Source organism: Lagopus leucura, unplaced genomic scaffold, assembly GCF_019238085.1.
Source record: "Lagopus leucura isolate 7727_CA_CO unplaced genomic scaffold, USGS_WTPT01 Super-Scaffold_760, whole genome shotgun sequence".
Classification (NCBI taxonomy): Eukaryota; Metazoa; Chordata; class Aves; order Galliformes; family Phasianidae; genus Lagopus; species Lagopus leucura.
In genome coordinates, this window is record NW_024962257.1 from 12849615 (window position 1) to 12860799 (window position 11185).

The 11185-nt window shown below is 52.7% G+C and overlaps 2 protein-coding genes across 4 annotated transcripts in view; both read left to right on the forward strand.

Moving 5' to 3' along the window:
* Positions 1 to 8922, forward strand: part of XPO6 (exportin 6) — a 49116-nt gene extending 40194 nt beyond the window's left edge. For all 3 annotated transcript variants that reach the window (XM_042864235.1, XM_042864236.1, XM_042864238.1), the window contains exons 17-24: positions 104 to 293; positions 1450 to 1605; positions 2919 to 3033; positions 3516 to 3687; positions 4109 to 4270; positions 6034 to 6132; positions 7154 to 7384; positions 8226 to 8922. In XM_042864235.1, the coding sequence (XP_042720169.1) occupies positions 104 to 293; positions 1450 to 1605; positions 2919 to 3033; positions 3516 to 3687; positions 4109 to 4270; positions 6034 to 6132; positions 7154 to 7384; positions 8226 to 8327 (1227 nt within the window). In that variant the 3' untranslated portion in view covers positions 8328 to 8922. The remainder of the gene's footprint in view (positions 1 to 103; positions 294 to 1449; positions 1606 to 2918; positions 3034 to 3515; positions 3688 to 4108; positions 4271 to 6033; positions 6133 to 7153; positions 7385 to 8225) is intronic.
* An 866-nt stretch (positions 8923 to 9788) lies between these two features.
* On the forward strand, positions 9789 to 11127 carry LOC122176329 (nucleoside diphosphate kinase, mitochondrial-like). Its single transcript, XM_042864747.1, has 5 exons — positions 9789 to 9897; positions 10400 to 10530; positions 10611 to 10712; positions 10788 to 10900; positions 10963 to 11127. Exons 1-5 carry the CDS (start codon positions 9804 to 9806, stop codon positions 11081 to 11083), a joined length of 561 nt encoding a protein of 186 aa, XP_042720681.1. The 5' UTR covers positions 9789 to 9803; the 3' UTR covers positions 11084 to 11127.
* Positions 11128 to 11185: the final 58 nt, after the last annotated feature.

Here is an 11185-nt window from a genome sequence, read left to right on the forward strand (position 1 = left end):
TCGAATAGTTAGCACTGCTGCTTTGGAGCCAATAAATGTCAGTCTAAGGTTGTGCATGAGTGAGTAGCAAACTCTGAAAACTTCCATGTTTCATTGCTTCCAGGCCCAGGTGCTGGTGTGCAGAGCCCTATCAAATGTATTGTTGCTACCTTGGCCAAATCTTCCAGAGAGTGAGCAGCAGTGGGCGGTTCGTTCCACCAACCACAGCAGCCTCATCTCTGCCCTGACGAGGGACTATCGCCAACTGAAATCCAGTGCTATATTGCCACAGAGGAAGGTGCAGCTGGAGGACAGTAAGTACCCAGTTCCTTAGTGCGTGCTGGCCTCCTGCAGTTGCAGTGCAAACTGTTGGAGGGAGTCGTTGAGCTGTCTTTCCAGTAATTCTTTTGGCTGAGAACTGTTCAGCACGTGGGAAGGCTAGGAAAGGAGCAATTCGTTTCTTTTTTGTAAGGAACACTTCCTCTATGGTTTGTAAGGGATGCTTTCACCCCAGGCTGCTGCAAGCTGCTCCATCAAAGTACTGTCTTCCTCAGTTGCTCAGGGAAAGTGGGATCTAGTTTGTAATACAAATTTGAATGGCACTGATTGCACTGGGGATGCTGAGCAACCTGAGGCTGGGACCACCACGTTGTAGTACTGGAAACATTGACTGGAGGCAGCGTTAATGAAGATTATGGTTTAAGAGGCTTAAAGGGGAAAATAAGAATTTCTTCTAGCCTTGGGAAGTACTGCTGAGGGTATGTATGTGTAGGATGAGAGCCCTGAAATGATGGGGTATAGGGCAGCTTTTGAAGCTGCTGTGTGTGTTTTGGGACTGCTTTTGGGTTTCTTGTCATCTTTCTGTTGTGGCTTTTTGTTTGTTTGTTTGTTTGAATTCTTTGCTTATGAGTACACAGCATCACAGCTTCTGACAAAAGTGACTTGCTGGTCAGCTCTGTGGGGTGAGGGAGCTTGGAGAGGGTTGGTTGAGCCTCACGAGAGGGTCAGCCTGCTCACGTGGGTCAGTTCTGACTTCTGGGTTAGTTTATTTAGTGGTTGTGTATCGTTCCAATTGTTACTTCCACAAATAGAGATTTGCAGGATATTTTCCTATCAGAATAAGCTTCTGTTTTCTTGACTGTTTTTTCTTTATCTGTATTGTGTTGGAAATAATGCTGTCCTATGGCTTCTTCAGACTGTGCACCTTAGTTCTCAAGCATTGAGTGCATCTGTAGGGCAGTAAGCCTGTATAATTTAAGAATGCAAGTTGCCACTGTTACTTGGCTGAACCTGTTTAAATGTTTAACGTGTGAACACACTTTAGAAACACTTCAGACTCCAACCTGGGCTTGATGTTCGTGCTGCCTTGTGTGTTGTTGTTCTAGGTACTGCTTACAAGAACTTCTCTTCATTTTTTGCCTTGGCTAGATTTGACATATGCAGGAAGTATCACCTCTCTTCTTTTTGCAGCCAAAGTGATCATCCATCAGACACTCAGCGTTTTAGAAGACATTGTAGAAAGTATCTCTGGAGAATCCACCAAGTCTCGGCAGATCTGTTATCAGTCGCTGCAAGAATCCGTGCAGGTCTCACTAGCCCTCTTCCCAGCTTTCATTCATCAGTCAGGTATAACCATAGGACAGGTTTAATGCTGTGAGTAGCTTTGTCACCTCCCAGTAACACCCAGAGCCCATCAGCCTAGGGTCATGGTGTTCACATGAGGTGTGTGGGCTTGCTGTGTAGTGCAGGTCTGTCCTGGTGGGCTGATTCAGAAGAGGAAAAGGAGACCTGGTGTTGTCTATGATACGGTCATCAAGACTTGTCAGGCTTCCTGGTGGAGGTGGAGATGCCCTGTGTTGTTTTCAGGCAGTGAAAAGAAATGGAGCTTTTCAGGAGCACAAAAAGAGCTTCAAAATAGCGTGCCTGTGTTTGTCACTTATTGTCTCCAAAAGCTTGAAAACAAAGCATGGTAGTGGTCATGATATTTTTTTAATATCCTTGTAAAGGACAGGCTCCAGGATGATGAATGGGACCTGGACAATCTGATGGCATGGCAGCCCTGCCCACAGCAGGGGGGTTTGAAACTGTATGGTCTTTAAAGTCTCTTCCAACCCAAGTCATTCTGTGGGTCAATGTAAGCAGGACTGCTGTTTGGCAGTGTGGCCAGCTCTTACATTTTGCATCTCTCACTTGCCTGGGGCTGCAGCAGCTTTGTGAAAAGCCAGGCATTCCAGAAAAACTTCTGGAGCCAGGTGGGATCTTCTCAGTGAAACTGGCCTGTGGGGAGCCAAAACAAAGACAGAAAGGATCCAAGGCAGCAAGCTGATGCTGTGCCTCCAGTGAATGGCTGCTCTCAGTTGCATGAGGCTGCTCACCTGTTCTGTGTTGGCTATAAAAGGCTGCATGAAGCAGAACCTGAGTGGTTGCAGCTTACTGTGGCTGTTCAATAAAGCATGCTGGGACTGATGGTGAATTAGCTGCGGTGCAGCTGATCTTGTCAGATCCTCTCCCCCCTAAAAAAAAAAGAAAAGAAAAAAAGCTGGATTCTATCTCTTGGCCACTTCAAGTTGGACAGAACTGTTGTGGATTTCCTCATATTTCCTGCTAACCCTGTGTGTGCAGTGAGCTGCTGAAGCCCAGACCATTGCAGGAGCTTTCTCCATGCAGTCTGTGTAGGCAGACAGACCCAGGGCCCTCGTACTGCTCTATTTGTTCTGAGTTGTTGATGCTGACCATGCTTGTCCCTGGAAATGTCTGAGCCATCTTCAAGTCCTGTAAGACCAACTATCGATTTCAATTTCTAATGGTGAAGCTGCTGCTAAATTTTCAGGAATAAATGGAATTCCCTGTACAGGAGGAGCAGATATCACATAGAAGACTTCTTCACGTGTTTGAACATTGCCTTAACATGTTCTTTTTGCTCTCCTGTTCTGCCTTAGATGTGACGGATGAGATGCTGAGCTTCTTCCTCACTTTGTTTCAAGGACTGAGAGTGCAGATGGGAGTGCCTTTCACTGAGCAGATCATACAGACTTTCCTAAATATGTTCACCAGGTATTGTCTTGTGCTGGTTATTTTTTTCTTACCCCTGGCGATGATTTGTCTTGGCCAGCTAACCAAACACATCCCTGTCCCAAAAGAAAAGAATGTTCCACTTCTTCCTCTGTGTCCAGAGCTTAGTTTAAGGAAGATGCTTCTAAGCCTGAAGTGACCCAGTCTGTGCACGATGCCCTGTGTACCTGATGTGCAATTTCAGCTTTCCCAGAGACTTGACAGTCTTGGAAGTGTGTGATACTGAAGACTGGACTCTGGCATTAGCTATACAGTCAGTGCCTTTGTGCACCCCTGTTGTCCCTAAAGCTTCCGTTAGGGAAAAGTGTCAGTCAGTCCTTAGGCAATACCTACCTCCCTTAATGTGCTTGGGCTGTATTAGCTGGGGAAGCTTAGAGACACTGTCTGCTTCCCTTTAAATTTGGTAGGTAAGCATGCTGATCGCAGGGAAAGATCCCATCCAACAGCTTCATTTTTTACTGCAGAGAGCAGCTGGCAGAGAGCATCCTCCATGAGGGGAGCACTGGCTGTCGGGTGGTGGAGAAGTTTCTGAAAATTCTGCAAGTGGTGGTGCAGGAACCAGGCCAAGTATTCAAGCCTTTTCTACCCAGTGTCATCTCACTGTGCATGGAGCAGGTGTACCCCATCATCGCAGAGGTAGGACTGCTCTCACACCAGGTGAACGCAGAGGGGGGAAGCGAAGGCCTTGCTGGGGCTGTGGGAGCAAGGAAGGGCTTTGCTTTCCAGGAGCTGTATGTGTCAGTCCAGTGTGGGGAGAGCTGGGGGGGTTTGGAAGCAGAGCGGGTGGAGGATTTTGTCAGGAATTGCCAAAGAATCTAAAAGTACAGACATGGAGCAGGAGGTGAAACAAAAGTGGATTATGTGTTCTTAGCATGATGGTGTGATCCTGCAGCTGCTGAGCTTCTTAGAAGGAAATCCTTCGTTTTGAACCTCAGCTGCACAGTGCTCCTGGGTGGCCACCAGGCAGAGCAGGGTGCTGCCAGCAGTGGGATCCAGGGGGGGACAAGTGGGATTCCTGCACAGGAGCCTCTTCTGAGCTGTTGTTCTTCCCTCCTAGCGCTCATCTCCTGATGTGAAAGCAGAGTTATTTGAGCTGCTTTTCCGAGTCCTCCATCACAACTGGAGGTACTTCTTCAAATCCAGTGTTCTAGCCAGTGTCCAGAGGGGGGTGGCAGAAGAGCAGATGGAGAACGAAGCGCAGTTCAGTGCCATCATGCAGGTAACTCCACTTCAGTTCTGTAAGAACCCTTGTTGTAACAGAACATGGCTGCTTTTGGCAGGGCATTGGATGTGGCTGCTGGGGATTAGGCAGTGTCCAGAGTGAGGTCTTGTGTGTTTTCTTGCTAAAAATGAAAATATTTGTGGAGACATCTTGCTGATGTGCTTGCAGAGCACACGGTGCCTCACTTAGCACTCCTTTCTCATTCCTGCTAATTCCTTTCCATGCCTACGTTCTTTGTCTGGACCTAAAATATTACTGGTGCAGTCCTGTTTACTTCTGCTTTGATTCCATTAGGACAAATTGCCAGTGCAGGAAAGGTTTCCTGAAACCAAGATGTCCTCTGGTTTTATACAGAAACACAGAAAAAAATCAGCCTCCTCATGAGCAGCCTGTTGCAGCCTGCCTGCTGTGGGGCCCTTTTGCAGTGCAAACAGCAGCACGCTCACCCTGTGCTCTGGAAGCTAAGGGCAGGTGGCAGTCAGGGGGCAGCGAAGGCCACGGGTCAGACTGCAAGAGGGAGGGCCCTGCAGAGCTGCCCTGTCAGAAGTGCTTATGGAGGCTGGGGAGCTTCTGGTGAACACGAAAAGAGGCAGTTCTTGTGCTGGATGATGTGAACTATGCTGATACTCCTCTCTGGACTTCCTGTATTTTAGCATTATTGTGAACGGAGACCAGAGCTGTCCCTGTCCAGAGCTACCCAAGCTTCTTTTTTTCTCCTGTAACAGCTTAACGTTTCCTCACTTGCCTCAGCATCTTGTTTTGGGAGAGGCATTGATGGAGTTGTCTCAGTAACAGCTGCAGGCTGCTTGGCACCACTGGGCCGGTTTTGCTGCTTGGGCACTGCTGTGTTGGTGCAAAACCTGAGTGTTCTGTGAGTGTTCATGGCAGAACAGCCAATATCTGTGTTTAGTGTTAGTAGTTCACGTGCTGGTTTCCACAGATGAGGGCCATCTCTGTCCATCTAACAATAAATGGCTTTTGCAAAGGAATTACCTTCTGTTCGTGATATCTTGGAGCAGCAACCACAAAAGTTCTGCTGCCTGCTTCTGCTCATCTATCTGTACAGTGTTTCAAAGGTGCTTTATCCCAGAGCCTGTGCAGGGATACCAGACTGCTTCAGTGGGGTCCAGCAGATCTTGTTGGGGGATCTGCTGTGCCTGGGTCTGCCTCCCAATCCTCACCCATAACTTATAACTTAGTGCAGTAGCATCTTAACCACATCTGCCAGTCACCTTGCCCTCTAGATGCAGATAAAGAGCAAGAGCAGTGGGTGCCTTCTGGCTTTATTCACGCTCACTGTGGTACTCTGGGTACCTCTGAGAAACAGACGTATCCTTTACAAGTGAACTGTCAGGGGAACCATGCTCAGCACCTCTTGTTCTTTTTCAATGCATGGTGATACCTGGTCCCAACAAACCCAGCTTAGAAAACTGCTCTGCAGGGGTTGGAGCACATGGCCACTAAAGCTTCTTCATTCCCTCCAGTCTGGTTGACTTCAGCAGACTCACAAAAGGGTTTCACTGAGAAGCAGCAGAAGCTGCCAGAGGTTTCTTCTCCTGGCACATGGCGCCAGGAGATCCTGTTGCTCCCACCTGAACACAGTTGGCAAAAAGCTGAGTTGTTGGCATGCAACATCATGGCATTGCTTCAGGAGATCTGTAAACAGACTCGGTGTGGTGTTGGGGTGAAAACATTGTTTTGCCTGTCAGTTTTGATATTCATTGTGGTATCAATCCCCTCCCCTTGATTTTACTTTGCAGGCATTTGGCCAGTCCTTCCTGCAGCCCGACATTCACCTGTTCAAGCAGAATCTCTTCTACCTGGAGACACTGAACACCAAGCAGAAGCTGTACCACAAGGTGAGTCTGAGCTTACCAATGGGCAGCTGCCAGACAAGGGCTGTTAAAGGCGAGAGCTTTCCAGTCCAAGGGAGCTGGCAATGGCTTTGTGAAAGTGGAAGGCTGCCTTTCGGGCTTCCAGATGGCTGAGAAACTGAAGGTCAGGATTTGGGGCTTATTTACTGCACTCTTTGTTTGCTGTGGCTGTGATGAGGACATTGGTAGTCAAAGTGGCCCTGCCATCTCACCGACACCCAGCTCCTTCCAGCCTTGGTCTGCGTCCTGCTGTGACAATGAGGGAAAGCAGAGCACACACACACAGTGACAGGGCGACTTGTCTTCCAAAGCAGAAATTGGTGGATTGACTGGTTCATAAGTGAGACAGTGGTGGAGTCTCTCCATCCTTGTCGTGTGGGCCAGCAGCAGGCTGCTTGCTGTTTAGCTGGGTGACTGTGAGGTGGCTGCCCATCGCTCTCATGTGGCATCCATCCTCCAAAAGCTCTAATTAAATTTGGTGGCTGCTGCCACAAAGAATGAGAGTTGCAGTCCAGGGTCTTGTCCTTCTGGTTAGCTTTTGGAGGCAGAGCTTTTGGGTTTCTGTCTGTGATCACACCTGAAGGGCAGGCCATCGTGTTAGCAGCTGCCTGTCCAGACATTCAGGCAGCCAACCAGGTTCCCTAGGAACTCTGACTGCTTTCTAGAACACAGCCCATGGCTAAAATTTGGGAGTTTAAATGGGACTTGATACTGTTTCCTTGAACGCCAATGTTTAAAACTTGAACCAGAGATATGAGGTAAGTGTGACCGAGTTCACAGGTAATTTTGCAGCAGGTACTTGAGATCTTGGCCTGACTCAGCCTGGAAAATAATATCTGTGCTCACAAGGGCTTGTAGAGCTTGCTGATAGCTCAGAAACTGCAGGGGTTCAGTGGCCCAGTGCAGCCATGTCCATGTGCCCACCTGAGCTCTCACTGCTAAAGCGCTGCGCTGCGCTCCCTGCTGCTGTGCAGCTGCCTGACTGTGTTCTCCTCTCACTGTGCAGAAGATCTTTCGGACAACCATGCTGTTCCAGTTTGTGAATGTGCTGCTCCAGGTGCTCGTCCACAAATCCCACGACCTGCTGCAGGAGGAGATTGGCATTGCCACCTACAACATGGCCTCGGTGGACTTTGATGGCTTCTACTCAGCCTTCCTCCCTGAGTTCCTGGCCAGCTGTGATGGTGTGGACTCGAACCAGAAGAATGTGCTGGGCAGGAATTTCAAAATGGACAGGGTAAGGAGGGAGAGTGCTGCAGGGGGGTGCAGGTATTGCTGGGCTGGGCAGTGCTTTTCTCAGAGCCTGGTGGCTGACAGCTGTGGGCTCCTGAGTGCTACCAAACACTGGCATAGTCAGTAATGCCCTAGCATTGGATTTTTTGCTGTAGGCAGCAAAGTTGCCATCTCACCTCTTGAACTTGCTTGTTCCGTGGGAGTTAGAGCTCTGATATGTTCCCCAGGGGAGCTTTCATAAGGGTAGACTGACATTTGCTAGTGGGACACGTCCTTGCCAAAACCTTGCTCCAGCTGCTAGCCAGATGTTGGAGGGTTCTGGCTGCAGCCAGGGGAGCTGCCACCTCCCTTTGGATCATGGCAGTACAGCTGGCTGTCAGGCTGCTGAAGTTTCATTGTCTGCTGATGGTTCCTCTCCCACGGGAGATGGTGGGGATTTGAGACCCCGGGTTTAAGGGTAGAGAAGGAGCTTAGAGAGAATCTTGAGCAGGCGATTGCATTTGAGGGAAACCAGCCCTTGTGACGAGCTTTGTGGGAACTGGAGCCTTGGCAGGAGCACTCTGAGCAGTTGCTGCTGCAGATGGCCGTGCCGTGGCCGTTTGCATTGTGCCTGAGTGCTCAGCAAGGAGCCGCTCTGTGAGCAGGGCCTGGTTCTGTGCAGTCAGCTCCTGCTCGGGGCTCAGGAGCAGCTTCTTCCCTGCAGAAACTCGGGCTTCCTGGGCTCAGATGCACATGTATGGAAATACGTGGGGGCATCGGGCGCTGCCTTTCTGTTCCCTGCTGTCCTGCGGTGCCGGTGGGTTTTCCTGTGTTTGCAATACACCACGTTGTTTGATCTCTTTCAGGACCTGCCATCGTTTACCCAGAACGTGCACAGACTGGTGAATGACCTGCGTTACTACAGACTTTGCAATGACAGTTTGCCCCCCGGAACTGTGAAGCTATAGTTACTGCACTGAACTCGTGTTCTGATCACTGTAGGGAACAGATCCACGTCTCGTTTTGCCACCACCTTCTCTCCTGGCTGCTTTGTCAGCACTGTGGGACGCGGTGTCCCGCAGGTGGGCACATCTGTTTGGATTCATGCACCACGCTTCCTTCTGTCCCATCCCAAAGGCCACGGTGCTGGCTGCAGGATGTGTCTCAGCTCCTCGCCGCGGGGCGCAGCGGCTCACCGGGCTTTGTTCCACCGACGGAGCGCTCTGTTGCGCCCGGACATGTTAATGGAGTCGTCTTGAGAGACCTCGTGTGTACCAATCGTGAGGCAGAAGCGCCAAAGACTGCTTCAGCCATTCGTACCTTCATGTCATTCCGCCTTCCTGCCCCTGCCCGGCTCTGGGAGGAGGAGGGGACTGTGATGTTGGGACTGTTTTGGCACTTCTGTCACTCCCTTTGTTTTTTAAATTGCCTTGAAAACCTCCCTGCTGTCAGCGGGGGATTAGAGACTTCTTTGGGTTTTTTTTAAACGTTTTCTCATCATTCCATTGTGATACTAAAACAACATGCTTCATGGAAATAAAGTGCTTACTTTGTTGTTTTAAATAACTTCCCTCTGTTTTAGTTTCCATGCAGGCTGTCACCAAGCTGTGCCCAGAGGCTTCACCTACCACCTCTGTTCCCCCTTTCTTGGTGGGATCTCTGTTCCTTTGGCATTCTGCTCTCTGAATACATCGAGAATAGCCTGCATGAGGAACACCTCCAAACACACGTGGGGTTGCACCGCAGGGCAAGCTGGGCTGGAGGCCGCCGGAGTGTGAAGTTAAAGCCTCAGTCCCCATTCAGGCAGGGCGAGATGCTGGCGTTTCCTGTCCTCGTCTGCAGTGAGTGTTCACCTTGAAGCCTTCCCAGATGTGGTTTAAAGGGAGATGGCTGCGTGCAGGCAGCTGGGAGGACTAAGGGCTGCTCCCAGCCCCTGCAGCTCCTCCATGGAACTGCTGGACGGGGCTTCGCCTGCCCCACTGCCTCCCCGGGGCTCCGTGCTGATGCTTCTGCTTCTTGCAAAATGTTTGGTTGCTCTTCTCTGTTTGCTGACCGAGGGTGAAAGTGCATGTTTTTCCCTGGCTGTGCGGAAGATCAAGGGCAGCAGTTGGCAGGGGGCCCGAGCCCAGCTTGGGAGGACCTGCGAGCCCTTCGTGCTGCTGGAATCCTCCTTCCCTGGTGTCCGAAGTGCTCGTTCAGATCCCTGTGTTTCCCCAAGGTGTTCAGAACTGCCGCTTGTGTCTCTGCCCGCCGAGCAGCCGGGCTTCAGTACCGGCGCATCCCTTTCCCCACAGCCATCGATGGGACACGTGGGACGGCTGTTCCCAGGGCCGGGGCTCCCCGCGGCCGCGGCTGCTTTAAGGGGAGGGCCGAGCCGGTCCCACCGGGCCCTTAAAGCCTCCCCGCGGGGCGGCCGGACCCGCTCCGAGCCTCCCGCCCCGGCCATGGGCTCCCTGGGGCGCTGCCTGGCGCGGGGGCTGCTGCGGGGTCAGCCCGGCATCCGCCTCCCCTTCGGGTCGCTGCGCTGCTACGGCTCCGGTGAGACCCGGCCCCGCCCGACCCTGCGGGCGGTCCCCATCCCCGTCCCGTCACATCCTCTTATGCCCCTTAGGACCCAGTCCCCATCCTTCTCCCTGCCTCGTCCTTGGGGACCCCTCCCCATCTCCTTCCGTTGCCCCATCCCATCCCTGGTGTCCCCGTTCCTTAGTGCTCGGTGCTGGGATCTCCGGGGGCAGACACGGAGCATTCCCCAGGGAACGTGGGGCGAGCTCTTGCTCAGAGCCATCCCCTTTCCTGTCCGGGGACGCGCCGTCCCCTGCTCCTCCTGCACGGCTCTGACAACGATGGGGACACTGGTCCCTGCTGGACGTGTCCTCAGTGCTTATCACAGCTTTGGGGCACGCGTTCCCCCCCACCCCGCTCTCGGGGCATGGGGGACATCACAGTGACAGGGCTGGGGTCAGGATTGTGGGATAAGGACAGGGATAGGGATGGGGGTGCAGATAGGGCTGTGCAGCAGCAGTGACCCCGTGCCCCCCAGCCCCCCCGGAGCTGCGGGAGCAGACGCTGGTGTTGGTGAAGCCGGACGCGGTGCAGCGGCGGTTGGTAGGCGATGTCATCGGGCGCTTCGAGCGGCGCGGCTTCAAGCTGGTGGCCATGAAGCTGCTGCAGGTACCGGCACCGCAAGAGGGGTGGGGGTGTGCATGGACCCCCCTCCTGGATGTCCCTGCATCACCTTGTGGTGCTGCCAGGCGGATCAGGGCCTCCTGGACCGCCACTACCAGCACCTACAGCAGAAGCCCTTCTACCCCGCGCTCCTAGCCTACATGACGTCGGGGCCGCTGGTGGCCATGGTGAGCAGCTGCCCTCACCCCGCTGCATCTCACCCCATTGCGGAGCTGTGGGGCTCAGCTGACCCCATCCTGCAGGTGTGGGAGGGCTACAACGTGGTGCGCTCCACGCGTGCCATGGTGGGGGACACGGATTCAGCACAGGCAGCGGCAGGGACCATCCGGGGGGACCTCAGCATGCACGTCAGCAGGTAAGGGCACACGGGGAGGGGGTGGCACCGAGCCCTGCGGTCACATCCCCATCCCTGCACAGGAACGTGGTGCATGCCAGCGACTCGGTGGAGACGGCAACGCGGGAGATTGGCTTCTGGTTCCAACAGAATGAGCTGGTGGCCTGGGAGAGCGGAGACAGCCAGTACACCTATGGGCCATGAGGGCACTGAGACTCCCGTGCTATTAAACACTGCGTCTTCCGTGCTGCCCTGCTCCTGTCCCTCGCCAGCGCTGGGGTGTGAAGTGGGGGGACTGGGAGGCAG